The sequence below is a fragment of the Scyliorhinus torazame genome, chromosome 12 (assembly GCF_047496885.1).
Source record: "Scyliorhinus torazame isolate Kashiwa2021f chromosome 12, sScyTor2.1, whole genome shotgun sequence".
In the NCBI taxonomy this organism is placed as follows: domain Eukaryota; kingdom Metazoa; phylum Chordata; class Chondrichthyes; order Carcharhiniformes; family Scyliorhinidae; genus Scyliorhinus; species Scyliorhinus torazame.
The window spans coordinates 57,655,857-57,674,677 of record NC_092718.1 but is presented as its reverse complement, the minus strand read 5'-3'; the positions used below and the strand labels follow the sequence as shown (position 1 = coordinate 57,674,677).

At 45.7% G+C, this 18,821-nt stretch overlaps 1 protein-coding gene across 2 annotated transcripts in view; it reads left to right on the top strand.

The window, feature by feature from the left end:
• saxo2 (stabilizer of axonemal microtubules 2) overlaps positions 1 to 18,821 on the top strand; it is a 120,004-nt gene that overhangs the window by 83,823 nt on the left and 17,360 nt on the right. The window contains exon 3 of one of the 2 annotated variants that reach the window (XM_072468745.1): positions 624 to 657. The exons of the other annotated variant lie outside the window; for it this stretch is intronic. Coding sequence (XP_072324846.1) covers positions 624 to 657 — 34 coding nt within the window. The remainder of the gene's footprint in view (positions 1 to 623; positions 658 to 18,821) is intronic. 2 annotated transcript variants of the gene reach the window in all.

The window sequence follows — 18,821 nt, the reverse complement described above, 5'->3', positions numbered from 1 at the left end:
TTCTCACAAATTTGAATTTAGATGGGTACAACATTAACTTCCACAATATGTTTTGTAAATTTTAATCAAGACCCTTATTTTTCTTAGTTTAATACTATTGGAAGTATGCATTAATTTTTAACAGGTGAAAAGCGTCTAAAGTGCAAGCAGACATCACCCATCTTTCATGCTGCTCTGAACATTTATACCCTCTCAAAATGGATAGGTAAACATTGGCAAATGCTACAAGAGGCACATTCTGCTAAAACCTCATTGAAAGTCATTAATGATAAACTTGTGCAGCATTCTGTAATTATGCAGTCATCGCAAAGGATATATTTTATGTTTAATTCGGTGATGGGGTCAGGAATTATGAAAATGTGGAATTCTTTGCTCTAATTTCAAATTTGCTATGCCTTCGAAGGTGCTACCCTATAGTGTGGTCTTCCAGTGGGTCCAGAAGGTCTTGGGGTACAACACCAAACGTACTTCTTCTGAGGTTAGGGTTGTCATTGTGACCCTATAAGAAATCCTCTTGCCCCCCCCCCACCCCAACTCCCCAACACACATACACACACACACCACTATTTCTGTGTGCTGTCCTCATTTTGGAAGCCCTAACTTAAATCTTGTGACCACTGCAGGATGGCTGGTGGGGAATCAGGAACATTTTGACAGGTAAGTGTTAAAACTTTGACAGCTTCTAATTGTTAGACTCTGTACTGTAACATAGATGTGTTTTAACTGCTGTGGTTCATCAGAGGGCTCTGACATTACATTGACTAGCATTGGGGGCGGCACGGTAGCACAGTAGTTAGCACAGTTGCTTCACAGCTCCAGGGCCCCAAGTTCGAATCCTGGCTTGGGTCACTGTCTGTGCGAAGTCTGCATGTTCTCCCTATGTCTGCGTGAGTTTCCGTCGGCTGCTTCGGTTTTCTTCCACAGTCCAAAGAATTGCAGGTTAGGTGGATTGGCCACGCTAAATTGCCCTTAGTGGTCAAAAAGGTTAGGTTGGGTTACGGGGATAGGGGAGGTGTGGTCGGGTGATCTTTCCAAGGGCCGGTGCAGATTCGATGGGCCGAATGGTCTCCTTCTACACTGTAAATTCTATTATTATTTATGTTTTGATACGCTCCCACAATTGTAGAAAACACTGCTTGGAGTCTCTGGTGCAATAATCTGAAGTGACTTGTGTTGTAGACGCAGGTAAAGATTCCATAAGAGGACAGAATGACAAGATACAACCCACATTATTCACAATAATCACTTCTCTCCACTCCCCGCAGGGTCTCCTTCCCTGAACTACTTCCAGGTCGGGGTTTATATTCTGTGCGGAGCTCCTCCAATTGGGAGGAAGCTCCGACCCAGTAGCCCAGAATCTGAGGTGTAGGAGTGGAAGTGGATGCTATATAAGCTCTGTCCCAGTGAGGGGTTGTAACAACCTAAATGCAGAGAGATAGACCATAAGACATAGGAGCAGAATTAGGCCACTCGGCCCATCGAGTCTGCACCGCCATTCAATCATAGCTGATATTTTTCTCATCCCCATTCTCCTGCCTTCTCCGCATAACCCCTGATCCTCTTATTAATCAAGAACGTATCTATCCCTGTCTTAAAGATACTGAGTGATTTGGCCTCCACAGCCTTCTACGACAGAGTTCCACAGATACACCACTCTTTGCTGAAGAAATTCCTCCTCATCTCTGTTTTAAAGGATCGTCCCTTTAGTCTGAGATTGTGTCCTCTGTTTTTTTCCGACAAGTGGAAACATCCTCGCCAAGTCCTCTATAGGCCTTGCTGTATCCTGTAAGTTTCAATAAGATCCCCCCTCATCCTTCTAAACTCCAACGAGTACAAACCCAGAGTCCTTGGACTGTTCTTCATGCGACAAACTCCTCATTAGGGATCATTCTTGTGAACTTCCTCGGGACCCTTTCCAAGGCCAGCACATCCTACCTCAGAAATGGGGCCCTAACCTCCAAATGGCATCTGCCCAGAGCCTTATACAGTCTCAGAAGTACATCCCTGGCATTGCAAATGTGGTATTATCAGGTATTGGGGTACCTAAGAGGCTGATGACCATTGGTTAAACCTAGGAGTTTACCATTGGCTGTTGATACGTAGCTCCGCCCTGACAGGCGGAGTATAAGAACCGGTGCCATCCCAGCAGCCTTCACTTTCTGTACCAAAGCTGCTGCGGAACAAGTTCTAGTCGATTAAAGCCTTCAGTTATGAAATCACTTCGTCTTGAGTGTAATTGATAGTTCATCAGCATTCTAGCCCTCTCGACATAAATGTTAACTTTGTAATTTGCCTTCCAAACTACCAACTGAACCTGCACGTTAACCTTAAGAGAATCTTGAACAAGGACTCCCAAGTCCCTTTGTGCTTCTGATTTCCTAAGCATTTACCCATTTCGAAAATAGTCTATGCCTCCATTTCTCCTTCCAAAGTGAATAACTTCACAGTTTTCCACATTGTATTCCATCTGCCACTTCTTTGCCCACTCTCTCATCCTGTCCACGTCTTTCTGCAGCCTGCCTGCTTCCTCAATACTACCTGTCCCTCTACAGATATTTGTATCATCTGCAAACTTAGCAACAGTTCCTTCTTCCAGATCGTTAATGTATATTGTGAAAGGTTGTGGTCCCAGCACAGACCCCTGAGGCACACCACTAGTTACCGGCTGCCACCATGAAAAAAATCCTCTTTATCCCTACTCGCTGCCTTCTGCCAGTCAGCCAATCCTCTATCCTACCCTTAACACCATGGACTCTTAGTCTCCTATGCGGCACCTCGTCAAAGGCCTTCTGAATTGAAATGAAATGAAAATCGCTTATTGTCACAAGTAGGCTTCAATGAAGTTACTGTGAAAAGCCCCTAGTCGCCACATTCCGGCGCCTGTTCGGGGAGGCTGGTGCGGGAATTGAACCGTGCTGCTGGCCTGCTTGGTCTGCTTTAAAAGCCAGCGATTTAGCCCAGTGTGCTAATCCAGCCCCTGGATTCTGGAAATCTAAATAAATCATGTGCACTGGCTCTCCTTTGTCTAACTTCCTTGTTACTTCCTCAAAGAAGTCTAACAGATTTATCAGACATAACCTCCCCTTGATGAAGCCGTGCTTACTCAGTCCTATTTTATCATGCACTTCCAAGTACTCCGCGATCTCATCTTTAATAATGGACTCTAAAATCTTACCAATGACCAAAGTCAGGCTAACTGGCCTATAATTTCCCGTCTTCTGCCTCCCTCCCTTCTTAAATAGCGGTGTTATATCAGCCACTTTCCAGTCCTCTGGGACCCTTCCTGCCTCCAGTAATTCCTGAAAGATCACCACCATTGCCTCCACAATCTCCCCAGCTATCTCTTTTAGAACCCTGGGATGTGGTCCATCCGGTCCAGGTTATTTATCCACCTTCAGACCTTTCAGATTCCCCAGAACCTTCTCCTCAGTGCTGGTCTCTGCACTCACCTCTGCCCCCAGATTCTCCTGGAGCTCTGGCATCCCACTGGTGTCTTCCGCCGTGAAGACTGATGTAAAGTAACTATTCAGTTCCTGTGCCATTTCTTTGTTTTCTATTATTACCTCTCCAGCCACATTTTCCAGTGGTCCAATGTCTATTTTTGCCTCTCTCTTACCTTTTATATATTGAAAAAACTCTTCCTATCTTCCTTTATATTACTAGCTAGCTTGCATTCATATTTCATCTTCTCCCCCCTTATTGCTTTTTTAGTTTTCCTTTGCTCGCTTTTAAAGGCTTCCCAATCCTCTGGCTTCCCACTAATCCTCACCTCAATATGAAAAGCTGTTGATTGGAACAGGGTAGGAGGCCAAAACCAGAAATCGGCATGAGAGTGAGAGGGAAGTTTAAATCGCAAACCATAGAGAAGTCAGGATCACTGCAAAAGTGCAAATTTCCAGAAAAGTGCTTTCATTATCTGCATTTGGCTTCTCCAGAGGATGCTGCCCAAGTAGCAGATTGATCGAGCACAAGCAGATTCCTGTCTTGCAAGAATCGAATGCTTGAGACAGTATGCAAAATTGTCGAGTGAAGTGAAAATTACAGGTGCATGTGAAAGCTGGCAGGAGGGCAGCCATAAGTAGGGATGATGGAAGGTGGAGAGAAATAAAGCTGACTTCCTCAAACTGCTCTGACCAGGGCCCGGGAGAGAGGGGGTGCAGGTGGTGCCAAATGCTGGGACCTAGGGCCTGTGAAGGCCCGGACCCGCCCTCAATGTTTCAAACCCTTTCTCGTCATCTATGCTGAGCAGCCAGAGCTGCAGACCTGAAAGACCAGCTTTAAAAAATGGATCTGTGGTGCTGAGAGTTCCACTATTTTTTCAGTAAGAAGTTTTACCACACCAGGTTAAAGTCCAACAGGTTTGTTTTGATGTCACTAGCTTTCGGAGCACTGCTCCTTCCTCAGGTGAATGAAGAGGTATGCTCCAGAAACATATTTATCGACAAATTCAAAGACGCCAGACAATGCTTGGAATGTGAGCATTAGCAGGTGATTAAATCTTTACAGATCCAGAGATGGGGTAACCCCAGGTTAAAGAGGTGTGAATTGTGTCAAGCCAGGACAGTTGGTAGGATTTCGCAGGCCAGATGGTGGGAGATGAATGTAATGCGACATGAATCCCAGGTCCCGGTTGAGGCCGCACTCATGTGTGCGGAACTTGGCTATAAGCTTCTGCTCGGCGATTCTGCGTTGTTGTGCGTCCTGAAGGCCGCCTTGGAGAACGCTTATCAGGAGATCAGAGGCTGAATGCCCTTGACTGCTGAAGTGTTCCCCGACTGGAAGGGAACATTCCTGCCTGGTGATTGTCGCACAATGTCCGTTCATTCGTTGTCGCAGCGTCTGCATGGTCTCACCAATGTACCACGCTTCGGGGCATCCTTTCCTGCAGCGTATGAGGTAGACAACATTGGCCGAGTCGCACGAGTATGTACCGTGGACCTGGTGGGTGGTGTTCTCACGTGTAATGGTGGTATCCATGTCGATGATCTGGCACGTCTTGCAGAGATTGCCATGGCAGGGTTGTGTGGTGTCGTGGTCACTGTTCTGAAGGCTGAGGAGTTTGCTGCAAACAATGGTTTGTTTGAGGTTGCGCGGTTGTTTGAAGGCAAGTAGTGGGGGTGTGGGGATGACCTTGGCAAGATGTTCATCTTCATCGATGACGTGTTGAAGGCTGTGAAGAAGATGTCGTAGTTTCTCCGCTCCGGGAAAGTACTGCACGACGAAGGGTATTCTGTCAGTTGTGTCCCATGTTTGTCTTCTGAGGAGGTTTTTTCAGCCAGTGTGTCGCCGTCAAGTAAACGTCACTAGTTGCTGCTACCTGCTTCCGACCTTCAGGCAGCTTCATGATTCTGATTTTTTGAAAAGTCCGTACACAAACTTTCCAGAAGGTGAGAAGCAGCATCAGCAGCGACAAAGTGTTCCTGCTTGAAGAATGGCAAGTGAAATCCCTGTTGGTTTAGAACCAGTTGAATGTTGTGTGTATGCAGGGGGAGAGTTGATGGTTGGAGGGAGGTTTTGGAGGTGAAACAGTTGGTTGACGTTGGGGTTAGAGGAAGTTGGGAGAGTTAGAGGAAGGTTAGAAGGGATAGTCGGAGAAGGTTAGATACAGATTTGAATTGTTTTTGTACATGTGATTTCTTTGTAACCACTTTCCTAACTGTCGTATTGGGTGTTCTGATGTACAAACGATCCAACATGGCTGGAGATGGTGTAACTCAATTTTATTAATTGGTTAACTGTAACAACACACTGCTAACTTGTGTACGTGCATTACCAGCTAATCTGTGGACCCTGTCCTATTACTATCTGGGTGAGGCACTCAGCACACGGTGAATGTCTGAGTGGCAGGCTCTGAGCTCGGTGCTCTGAATGGCTGCTGCTGGAATCCACGGGCACTGTACTGTCCCCTGTTTTTATAGTGCGTGTGCTCTCACTGGTGATTGGCTGCGATGTTGTGTGTGTGTTGGTTGATCCTACTGCATGTCCATCAGTGTGTGTTTGATTGCGCCATGATATGCTGATCTGAATATCATGACACTAACATCAGTTGATTGCTCTGTGATTGATTATCATAAGGCATTGGGCCTCTAATTTCACCATTTCTACAGTCACACTGCCTACTGCATGCAGGTGTAATGAAAGAAAGGCAAAACCTACATTCATCCAGCACCTTTCACAATGTCCCAGATCGGTTAAAGCCAATGAAGTACTTTTGCATTCGTCACCGGTATAATGTGGGCAATGTTATGAAATGGTGGAGTATGCAGGCTCAAGCTGCTGAATGGCCTACACCTGATACCTAGGTTCATATGTCATTCTGGGATAGATGAGATAATCTGGGCCGGATGGCCTTTGTCATCCAGAATTATCTTGTCAACAGAGGTTGGAATCATGCCTGGAGTTTTGTTTATTTTGTTGTTATTAAATGTTTACTGTGAGTAGGTTTGTGGGGTGAGGTAGCCAGGACAGATCTGTGTAATGCACTCATAGAGAATCAGTTACCTGTTTTACACTGCACATGACTCTCAATAATATTTTCCATTGACTTCAATCGTGTCCTTTTGTCTACTTACCTCCAATTCAACGCTATCTTGGTGCTTTTTTTATCAGTCTGTTGAGGTGTTGAAATATTGTGAGAAAGTAGATATTGAAAATATATTGTCGTGAGAATTAGCAGAGTCTTCGGTCTTGCTGATCACAAAACTGATACAATTTAGGAGTGCATTGATTGACAAACCTTCTGGTGTAGCTCAGGAAAAAAAGAACATTGGCCATTTGCTTCTGCAATTTCTCTTTTTATTGAAGTGTTTTTATTGGGTTTTCACATTTCGTATTTCACAAGGGGCTGTTTAGCACAGGGCCAAAAGGGGCTGTTTAGCACAGGGCTAAAAGGGGCTGTTTAGCACAGGGCTAAGTCGCTGGCTTTGAAAGCACCAAGGCAGGCCAGCAGCACGGTTCAATTCCCGTAACAGCCTTCCCGAACAGGCGCTGGAATGTGGTGACTAGGGGCTTTTCACAGTACTTCATTTGAAGCCTACTTGTGACAATAAGCAATTTTCATTTCATTTCATTTCATTTTCAAGTCATATGATGACTTTACATAGAACATTACAGCGCAGTACAGGCCCTTCAGCCCTCGATGAAGCGCCGACCAGAGGAGAAAAAAACAAAAGCGAGCAAGAAATAAAAGGAGGTAAAAAGACAGGCAGAAGTCAGTACAGATATTTACATACAATTGCTTTTCCTCCTTCTGTATCCGTGATCCCCTTTGACCGATGTAATCATAATTATTATTATTATCGCTTATTGTCACAAGTAGGCTTCAATTAAGTTACTGTGAAAAGCCCCTAGGTTTCTTTGTAAGGATGGCAACCAGTGGTGTGCCTCAGAGGGTGGCGAATCTGTGGAACTCTTTGCCGCAGAAGGCTGTGGAGGCCAAATCACTGAGTGTCTTTAAGATGTGCCATTCTAGCAGTTCCAAGTTTGGTCTGGACACGTAGTTACAGATGTCTATCTATAGTCCCTTGTCCCTTCATTTTCCTTGCGTGTCCTCTCCTCCCCCCCCTCTCCCCGACCACGTCTTTCCTTTTCATCTTTATTCCATGACTTGTGTCTCCCTAACACGTCCCTTACTCTATTGGTTGCTGGCTATGGACAGATCTTGGAACCTCTTCCGACCTTGGAATGGCGAACTTATTTTCTCCAGTTTGAGAAATTCCACCAGGTTGGCAGCCAGTCTGCAACCTTGGGTGATCGGCGCCAATTTGTTATGGTCTAGGGTTTAGAGAACCCCAAAGTGTATCATGGAGTTCACATGACCCACAACTTTAAATAGATTTTGGTTATGGGGAACACAAGGGCCCACTTTACAGGTGTGATGCAACAGAGAACTAAGTATTTTTAAACAAAATCAATGTTTATTCTATGAAACCAGTTCACATTTTATAAACATACAGTGAACATCTTGCAACCATCAATTCAGATACACCCCCTCCCCCCAAAGAATGCAGTACTTTATAAGACATCCATAAGACAAAACCCCTTTTTTCAGAAGGACAGCAGGTTTAAATTCTCTACTGAGAGCAGTTACCACTTTGAAATCACCAAATGAACATTCTTTAGCTTGCAGAAATTCATACACATTTGCTGTGACTGCAGCTTCTCCAAATCTAAAACGAAACTAAACAGAGCCACAAAGCAGCTTTTCAGCTCAAAATGAAAGTGAAAGTCAGCCCAGCTCCACCCACACTCTGACAACACTGCTGCCATTTGAGAAACACACATTTCTTAAAGGGACTCTTAACATGACAGTGGCGAGGAGCCCGTGAGGCCTCGTTAAGTGGACCAATTAATGTTGAATAGTGTTGCCGGGTCGAACGCCGGGAAACCCGCGGCAATTTCCACTCGCTACAGCACTTGGAAATTTTTTCGGAGGATCGCGTCTGATGACTAAGTGTCATTTGATAGCGGTGGGGAACTCACCGACAAAACTGGTGGGGAACTCCCTACAAAACCCGCCACAAATTAACAGAGAAATGTTTCCGTTGAATTCCACCCATAGTTTTTAAATCATGTAGATCTCTTAATGGTATGCGTGCACTTTGACATTGGCAGTTCATCTGGGTGATGCTCCTTATCTGGAGAGTATAATTCCTGTGTCTCTTGTTGCCTTGATGAATATTGATGTTCCATTGTGGTTGTCGGAGACATATAGGCGCTGTGAAGGGTCAGCTTCTCTGGTTGTTTGCCGATGTCTACAGTTGGGCTGGTGTGTTTAGTCATTCATTCCACTGCATACAATCCAGGTGACAATTTATCAACATGTGTCAAGTTTCCACGTTGGCTGACTCGTGTTGAGAACTTTAAAAGTTTGTAGCTTTACTGGCTCACCTTGCTCAGCTCTGGTAATGATTTGGCAGTCTTGTCAAACTGAATTTTGGCTTTTTATTGTTTCACCTTGAACTTTTCACTCAAGTCTGTTGTTACTTCTGGTTTCAGCAACTTTTTTGCCATTGGAAGAGTAGTCTGTGTACTGCAAGACATTCGTCTCTGAACAGGACTGCTTTCCATATCTTCAGTTGGTGTGTTTCTCCACTCAAGGATTGCCTTGTATGTGCTGGATTTGCGCAATTTCTTGACGAGTCCTTCAGTGATTTTTGTTGCTGCCTCAGCCTTTCTGTTCAACTGCCGATAGTGTGGAGATGATGTGTACTGCTGAAATTCTCAATCTTTTGCGAATCGGCTGAATTCTTAATTTATGAACTGAGGGCCATTATCACTCATCACAATGTCTGGAATGCCATACCAACTGAAGCGTGATTTCACATACCCTACTATTTTTTCCGTCTTTGTTGATGTCACCTGGTATAACTCTCTCAGAATAGTATTCTCCAGTGACAAGATAATCAGTTCCTGCCAAAACGAAAATGTCTACACCCAGCTTCATCCGTACTCTGACTGTGATGCAATGCATCATCAATGGCTCTCTAGCTTGTTTTGTTTTTTAAAATATTTTTTTATTCTACATTTTCACATTTTCCTTCAAAAATTTACACCCCACCCACAAACAGTAAATGGTAACAAATACGAAATCAATCCCCTTAACAATACCAATGATCCCATCCTCCCACCACCCCAAACAACGGCCCACCTGTCAATATATGCATCCAATAAACCAAACCCTCCCATTGTGGAAACAAAAAACAAAGGAGAAAAAGAAAAAGGAGTCCGGGACCGCCCATGGTCACCATTGACCTATGGAGTCCACTCCCCTTCCCCTCAACGCCCTCCAACCTCTGAAAGAATACCATCATGATACCCAAGAGTTGTACCCCCCCCCCAAGTCTCCAGCTCCTCCCGTCCACTGCCTCTTGTAAAACTCCTCCTCCCAACCTCGGTTCCTTCCCCCCAACTTTCCACCCCAGCTAGACCACTCGGACCCTGTTCTGCCAGGCTCCGATGGCCGCAGCCCCTCCCCCTACCTCACTCCCGTTCACTGGCCGGCTTAAACCGGCCAGCGTGGAGGCCCCCGCCCAGGTCCCTTTCCCCCTTGCCCGGCCCTAGGAAAGCCCAGAGATCCCCTTTTAGCACACACACCCCGCATATCCGCCTACACCCCAAAGAGCCCTCATTTCGAGTGAAAGTCCCATCCATTCCCGTGTCCAAATATATACAACATTGGCTCCTTTAGCCCCTACACCCGCACGCAGTGAAACAAAAAAGAAGAAAATACAGTCATGAAGTTACATCGGCACATGGCCATTTCTCAATTTGTCAGTTCTGCCACAGTCCTTCTGCCTTCGCAAACTCCTCCGCTGCTTCCGCCGTTCCAAAATAAAAGTCCCTGAGCTTGTAAGTCACCCTCAGCTTCGCTGGATATACAATGCCGCACTGCACCTTGCTAATGTACAGTGCCCTCTTCACCCGGTTGAAGACAGCCCGCCTCCTCGCCAACTCCACCGTAAAGCCCTGGTATGACGTATACCAGCTCCAGCCCACTGCACCACCCGCTTCTGCTTGGCCCAGCTCAGGACCTTCTCCTTCACACTGCACCTACGGAAGCACAGAGTCACTGCCCTTGGTGGCTCACTCGCCTTTGGTACAGGCCTCCACTCCCGATGAGCCCGATCCAGTTCATATCGGGAGGGATCCTCCCCCTCCCCAAATAGTTTTGCCAGCAGCACGGCAAAATACTCAGTCGGCTTCGGTCCTTCAACTCCTTCGGGCAGCCCCACAATCCTCAAATTCTGTCGCCTGGATCTGTTTTCCAGGTCTTCCATTTTTCCTTGCAGATCCTTGTTAATGTCCATCACCTTCCGCATCTCCTTCCCCATCGAGGCAAGTTGATCACCGTGCTGCAATAACGTCTCCTCCACTTCCTTCAGCGCCTCCCCTTGCTCTCGCACCTCCGCCACTGCGCTCACCACCGCCGTCATCACCGGGGAAACCGCCTCCTCCACCAGCGCACTCAAAACCTCCCTCATCTCCTTCCTCATTGTCTCCATGTATTTTGTAAACTGCCTTTCGAATTCCGCAGCCATCACCTTAGTTATTTCTTCAGCCGTAAGCAATGTGGCCTCCCCTGGTGCTCCAGCCTCCATTTTCTTTACTGACTCCGCGGTGACCTTCCCACTCCCCGACGGACTTTCAGCTGCTTTTTTCACGGCCGTTTTTTTGCTGGTCTTCGACATTCCCCTCCTCTGTGCTGTATCCCGACTTTTACTGCCTTTGCTGGCCCTAGGACCGGGCGTTAACCCCCGACAATGCCATTCCCGAACGGGAGCCCTCCAACGCGCGGCTGCCTCCCGCCCGCCGTCACCGGAAGTCCCGCTCTCTAGCTTGTTTAGCGTAGTATTTGTCACATGCATTACACTGACAAATGTGTTTTTTAATTTTAGTGGCCATGTTTGACCAGTAGAACACTTCTCCTCCCTTTCTCAGAATCAATGCAATTCCTTGATAACTCGCATGGATGCGTTCAACATCTCTCCTCAGTTGATTAGAGATGGTGACTTTATTTTCTTTATACATGATGCCATCTTGGGTTGTTCATTCATCTCCGTATGCCTAATAGGCTCTTATGACCACAGATGTGTGTTTAATGTTCGCAGGCACTACTTCTCAGAGTGAGTTGCAAATTGTTGGGTAGTTCGCTTGATTTGAGCTAGGTGCTTGTTTGCCAGATTCAATGTCTCTGCTCAATTGATGACTTCCAGATCAGCTGCTGCTTCACATTAATTCTGGAAAATATTGCATTCTGTTATCACATTCTCAATATTCTTCATAGGAAGTGCTGCTCTCGGTAGCATGTCTGCAATGTATATCTGTTTCCCGTGCTTGTAAGTCATGGCCAGGTGATATCTTTATAAATTAAGTAATGTTCTTTGCAGACACTTTGGAGAAGATAGCGGTAGTTTGTCAAAAATGCTTTGAAGGGTCTTGTGGTTGGACTCCACTGTTCCTTTGTCTCTCCCAAGCAGGTACTGATGAAAATGTTCACAATTCAAACAATAGCCAAGTGCTCTTTTTCAATCTGAACATAGCATCATTCCATTCGCAAATTCGACCGGTTGCCTTTACTGATATGACACTGTAAGGTGACTTTCTCATCGACCTCTTCAGCATTTCATTGTCATCACAAGTTGCTTGATTTTAGTGAATGCTACTTCTTGTCCTGTTCCCCAATTCCACAACATCTCCTTGGCAGTGAGCTTTCATAATGGTTCATACTCTGCTGACAAATTAGGTCAATTTTGCTAAATAGTTCACAAATCCAACAAATCATCGCACAACTTTCATGTTTGTTGGTCGCTGCAATGCTGCTACAGCTCCCACCCTGTCAGGATCCGGCTACAGACCGTTTTCCGTCAATACATGACCTAAGTACATCTTCAGTTGCAGTTTTCTTTTGTTCAACTTCAGTTTCACTGGTGAGTTCTCTCCAGCAGCTGTATTAAATTCTGATCATTGTCTATGACTCCTTCCATTGTGACTCCACATTCATAGATTAATAGATAATCCACTATGGCTTCCACTCTGGGAAGATCACTAACTATCTAATAAATAAAAGCAAATTACTGCGGATGCTGGAATCTGAAACCAAAAGAGAAAATGCCGGAAAATCTCAGCAGGTCTGGCAGCATCTATAAGGAGAGAAAAGATCTAATGTTTCGAGTCCAGATGACCCTTTGTCAAATCTTTGACAAAGGGTCAGCTCGGTTCGAAACGTTAGCTCTTTTCTCTACTATCTATCTCATGTTGTCTATGCTAATACTCTTCTGGAGTTGTGGACATGCCAAACAGATATACAGTTATCTCTCAAACGACATCCAGAATTTCGTTCAAAAGCTGCTGCTTTCATCCAACTTCATTTGCCAATAAGCATCCTTTGCACCTGGGGTAGTGAATATCTTTGCCTTGGCAACTTGTGGCAAAAATTAATTCGATAGTTGGCATGGAATATTGAAATCTCATTAGCACTTTATTTAGATCTTTTGGGTCCAGGTGCAGCTTTCCAGATGGTTTCAGTGCTACCATGCTGCTAATCCAGTCTGTAGGGGTCTTCACTGTCTTGATCCAGATGGGCTACATCCTGGAGTTCTAAAGGAGATAGCTGAAGAAATAGTGGAGGCGTTAGTTATGATCTTTCAAAAGTCACTGGAGTCAGGGAAAGTCCCAGAGGATTGGAAAATCGCTGTTGTAACCCCACTGTTCAAGAAGGGAACAAGAAAAAAGATGGAAAATTATAGGCCAATTAGCCTAACCTCGGTTGTTGGCAAGATTCTAGAATCCATCGTTAAGATGAGATTTCTAAATTCTTGGAAGTGCAAGGTCGGATTAGGACAAGTCAGCATGGATTTAGTAAGGGGAGGTCGTGCCTGACAAACCTGTTAGAGTTCTTTGAAGAGATAACAAATAGGTTAGACCAAGGAGAGCCAATGGATGTTATCGATCTTGACTTCCAAAAGGCCTTTGATAAGGTGCCTCACGGGAGACTGCTGAGTAAAGTAAGGGCCCATGGTATTCGAGGCAAGGTACTAACATGGATTGACGATTGGCTGTCAGGCAGAAGGCAGAGAGTTGGGATAAAAGGTTCTTTTTCAGAATGGCAACCGGTGACGAGTGGTGTCCGTAGGGTTCAGTGTTGGGGCCACAGCTGTTCTCTTTATATATTAACGATCTAGATGACGGGACTGGGGGCATTCTGGCTAAGTTTGCCGATGATACAAAGATAGGTGGAGGGGCAGGTAGTATTGAGGAGGTGGGGAGGCTGCAGAAAGATTTAGACAGTTTAGGAGAGTGGCCCAAGAAATGGCTGATGAAATTCAACATGGGAAAGTGCGAGGTCTTGCACTTTGGAAAAAAGAATAGAGGCATGGACTATTTTCTAAACGGTGACAAAATTTATAATGCTAAAGTGCAAAGGGACTTGGGAGTCCTAGTCCAAGATTCTCTAAAGGTTAACTTGCAGGTTGAAATGAAATGAAATGAAAATCGCTTATTGTCACAAGTAGGCTTCAAATGAAGTTACTGTGAAAAGCCCCTAGTCGCCACATTCCGGCGCCTGGTCGGGGAGGCTGTTACGGAAACACAGGTTGTCCGTAACTAAGAAAGCAAATGCAATGTTGTCATTTATCTCAAGAGGCTTGGAATATAAAAGCAGGGATGTACTTCTGAAGCTTTATAAAGCACTAGTTAGGCCCCATTTAGAATACTGTGAGCAATCTTGGGCCCCACACCTCAGGAAGGACATACTGGCCCTGGAGCGGGTCCAGCGGAGATTCACACAGATGATCCCAGGAATGGTAGGCCTAACATATGATGAACATCTGAGGATCCTGGGATTATATTCATTGGAGTTTAGGAGGTTGAGGGGAGATCTAATAGAAACTTACAAGATAATGAATGGCTTAGATAGGGTGGACGCAGGGAAGTTGTTTCCATTAGCAGGGGGGACTAGGACCCGGGGGCACAGCCTTAGAATAAAAGGGAGTCACTTTAGAACAGAGATGAGGAGAAATTTCTTCAGCCAGAGAGCTGTGGGTCTGTGGAATTCATTGCCACAGAAGGCGGTGGAGTGTCTTTAAGACAGAAGTTGATAAATTCTTGATTTCTCAAGGAATTAAGGGCTATGGAGAGAGAGCGGGTAAATGGAGTTGAAATCAGCCATGATTGAATGGTGGAGTGGACTCAATGGGCCGAATGGCCTTACTTCCGCTCCTATGTTTTATGGTCTTCGCTTTCCCAGCTCTTCTATCTTGTTTTGGCTTGACTTGAGACCTGCAACTCTTCTCGACAGATGTTGAATTTGTTTTACACTCTCATCTACTTCTCAATGATATTCTCGTGGTCCACATCCCAACCCTGTAAACACATCATTGTATTGCTCTAGAATCTGCTTTGCTATCAATGGTTTTGTGTGCTGTTACACATTGTACAATAATAATCTTTATTGTCACAAGTAGGCTTACATTAACACTGCAATGAAGTTACTGTGAAAAGCCCCTCGTCCAGCACTTGTTCGGGTACACGGAGGGAGAATTCAAAATGTTTAAATTATCTAACAGCACGTCTTTCAGGACTTGTGGGAGGAAACCGGAGCACCCAAAGGAAATCCAGGCCGACACAGGGAGAACGTGCAGACTCCACACAGACAGTGTCCCAAGCCGTGAATCGAATCTGGGAGCCTGGTGCTGTGCAGCAACAGTGCTAACCACTGTGCTACCGTGCCAGAGATTGTGAATCTCTGTTGGAACATTCAGGGTTACCAGTCCAAGCTTTAGACTTGCTTCCATTGAAATTAGTGGCTGTTGTGTCCCATCTGTGGTCTAGAGCTCTTGATCTTCCTTCTTGCCATTGCATTGGGCTCGGTATGAGTATTGTGACATCTCTAGCCTCAACCTCACTTTTGAGGGTTTTCTATTTTGATCGCCATGTTAAGGTACATTGCAGACGTGTGTGAAGGTTATTATTTTGCATGATGCACCAGTGTCTATCGGACATTTCCTGTTTGCTTGATAATCTCCTTCTGGGATCATCATTGTAACAGTCATAAATCATTTATCTCCTGAAGACTTGACTAAACCAACCTGTTATACGGTGTAATAATTCTTCATCAGACTTTGCTGCTGGTATCTCTCCAGCAGCCATCTGGATGGGCTTATGTTGCTTCATTTTAGCCAAATGCTTTTGTGCAAAATGATTTTGTATCTTGTAGTTAAAACACTGCTTTCCCCATGCTGGGCAATCCTTCTTTTTCTTTGTGTGCTGTCCTCCGCAGTATTTTCGATTGTTCTGCTCTCTTTGCCTGGAATATCTCTCAACATAATGTATCACCTGGTCTGCTCTGCCATAAATATGTTCTAACCAGTGTTCCATCTTTCACTTTTTTTGGCGTCAATTCCTCATCTTTCAGTAGACTTGCTTTCACTAAGGTGTCCCGCACACTTAATACTAATCCATCTTTAATCAGATCGTCTTTTTGCTGTCTAAATTCACATGATTCCGCAAGTGTTAATGACATCACATACTGTTCAATGGTTTCTTTGCTCTAGCCCTGAAGGTATAGCATTCATACATAAAATTCACTCAGGCAGTCTTTGCAAGCTCAACAATGTAAACAAATGTACTTTTTCTCTCAGCACTCCTCCCAATCAAGCCCTAAGTGCCTAATGTTATTCTGGCACATACTCCGTATTCATCATGGCGCTGAGGATTCTACACCCTGCGACCTACCCATAGTCATGTACCTGAATGCAACTTGTTCCCCCCAGTACCCCCTAGCCCTGTAGCCCTGTCGCAACAACCCATCTGGTTTATTCTTGTCCTGGCTTAGCAAGCCATTCAGATACATCAAACCATTAAAAAGACTAAAAGTAATAAAACCAGACCGACCACTCAGCATAGACCTACACACCAGAAACGATAATGAGAAACTGTTGACCGTGCAAAGTCCTCCTCACTAACATCTTGGGGCTTGTGTGAAAATTAGCAGAGCTGTTTCACAGACTAGCCTGACATAGTCATGCTCACAGAATCATACCTTACATACCTAGACACCACTATCAGCATTACTGGGTATGCCCTGTCCCACTGGCTGGATAGACCTAGCAGAGGTGTTAACACAGTGGTATACAGTCAGGAGAAGGCTGCCATGGGGAGTCTTCAACATTGACTCTGACTCTGGACCCCATAAAGTCTCTTGGTAACATAATTAAAATGTACAGCAGCCACCCCCCCCCCCCTCCCCCCTCCTCACTTCAGCAGATGGATCAGTACTCCTCCATGTTTTTTTTAAATTTAGAGTACCCAATTCATTTTTCCAATTAAGGGGCAATTTAGCATGGTCAATCCACCTACCCTGCAGATCTTTGGGTTGTGGGGGTGAAACCCACGCAAATACAAGGAGAATGTGCAAACTCCACATGGACAGTGACCCAGGGCCGTGATTGAACCTTGGACCTCGGCGACTTCAGGCAGCAGTGCTAACCACTGCGCCACCATGCTGCCCGTACTCCTCCATGTTGAACAACACTTGGAGGAAGCACTGAGGGTAGAACCACACAGAATATACTCTGGCTGATGGACTTCAAAATCGCAGCACCTATACTGAGTCCAAAAGGACATATCTGCTAGATTGGGCCTGTGGCAGATGTTGAGGGAGCCAACAAGAAGAAAAAACATTCTTGACACCCATCCTCACCAACCTGTCTGCCGCAGATACATCTGTCCATGACAGTATCAGTAGGAGTAACCCCACACATTCCTTGTGGAGACAAAGCCCTGACTTCACATTCAGGATACCTGTCATAGAATCATCATAGAATTTACAGTGCAGAAGGAGGCCATTTGGCCCATCGAGGCTGCACCGGCTCTTGGAAAGAGCACCCTACCCAAGGTCCACACCTCCACCCTATCCCCATAACCCAGTAACCCCACCCAATACTAAGGGCAATTTTGGACACTAAGGGCAATTTATCATGGCCAATCCACCTAACCTGCACATCTTTGGACTGTGGGAGGAAACTGGAGCACCCGGAGGAAACCCACGCACACACGGGGAGGATGTGCAGACTCCGCACAGACAGTGACCCAAGCCGGAATCGAACCTGGGACCCTGGAGCTGTGAAGCAATTGTGCTATCCACAATGCTACCGTGCTGTCATCATGCTGTGCGGCACCACCATTGCAATAAATGGGATAGTCTTTGATCAGAATAGCATCTGGGCACCCATGAGGTAGTGTGGACCATTGGCAGCACGGTAGCATAGTGGATAGCACAATTGCTTCACAGCTCCAGGGTCCCAGGTTCGATTCCAGCGTCTCTGTGATGCCTACCACATCATACCTGCCAGTCACAATCTGGGCCACAAGCTCATCTACGTTGTTCCGTACACTGCGCACATTTAAATATAGCACCTTTAATTCTCTATTGACCATCCCTTTTTGTTTTCTTAGTGTGGTGGACCTTGGTTTACTGAGCCTTTCCATACACTGTGTCATATTTTGTGAGATTGGGACTATCGTAACCTCTCCTGAGTTCTGTCTTTTCGTGCTTTTTTGTATTCCTAAGCAGCTACGCTTCCCACTGATTACTTCACCTCTTGGTTCCCTGACTTTCCCTTCCCCCCCAATCTCTAGTTTAAAGTCCTGTTGACCACCCTATTTACTCATTTCGCCAGAACACTGGTCCCAGCTCGGTTCAGGTGGAGACCATCCCAACGGTATAGGTCCCCCCTGTCCCAAAACTGATGCCAGTGTCCCATGAAAAGGAACCCCTCTTTCCCACACCACTCTTTCAGCCACGTGTTAACTTCCCTTATTCTTGCCTCCCTATGCCAATTTGCACGTGGCTCGGGCAGTAATCCGGAGATTATGACCCTTGAGGACCTGTTTTTTAATTTGAATCCTAGCTCTTTATAATCTCTAAACAGGTCCTCTTTCCTAGACTTGCCTATGTTGTTGGTACCGACATGGACCACAACAACTGGATCCTCCCCCTCCCTCTCCAGTATCCTTTCAAGCCGATCAGAGATGTCCCGCACCCTAGCACCGGGCAGGCAACATACCATGCAGGACTCTTTATCCTGCTCACAAAGGATACTATCTATCCCCCTGATAATAGAATCCCCTACAACTACAACTTGCCTATTTACTCCCTCCCCTTGAATGGCCTGCTGAACCATGGTGCCTTGGTCAGCTGACTCATCCTTCCTGCAGCCCTGTTCGCCATCCACACAGGGAGCAAGTGCCTCATACCTGTCAGATAGGGTCAAGGGCTGAGGCTCCTGAGTTCCTGACTGCTGGTTCCCTTTACCTGCCTG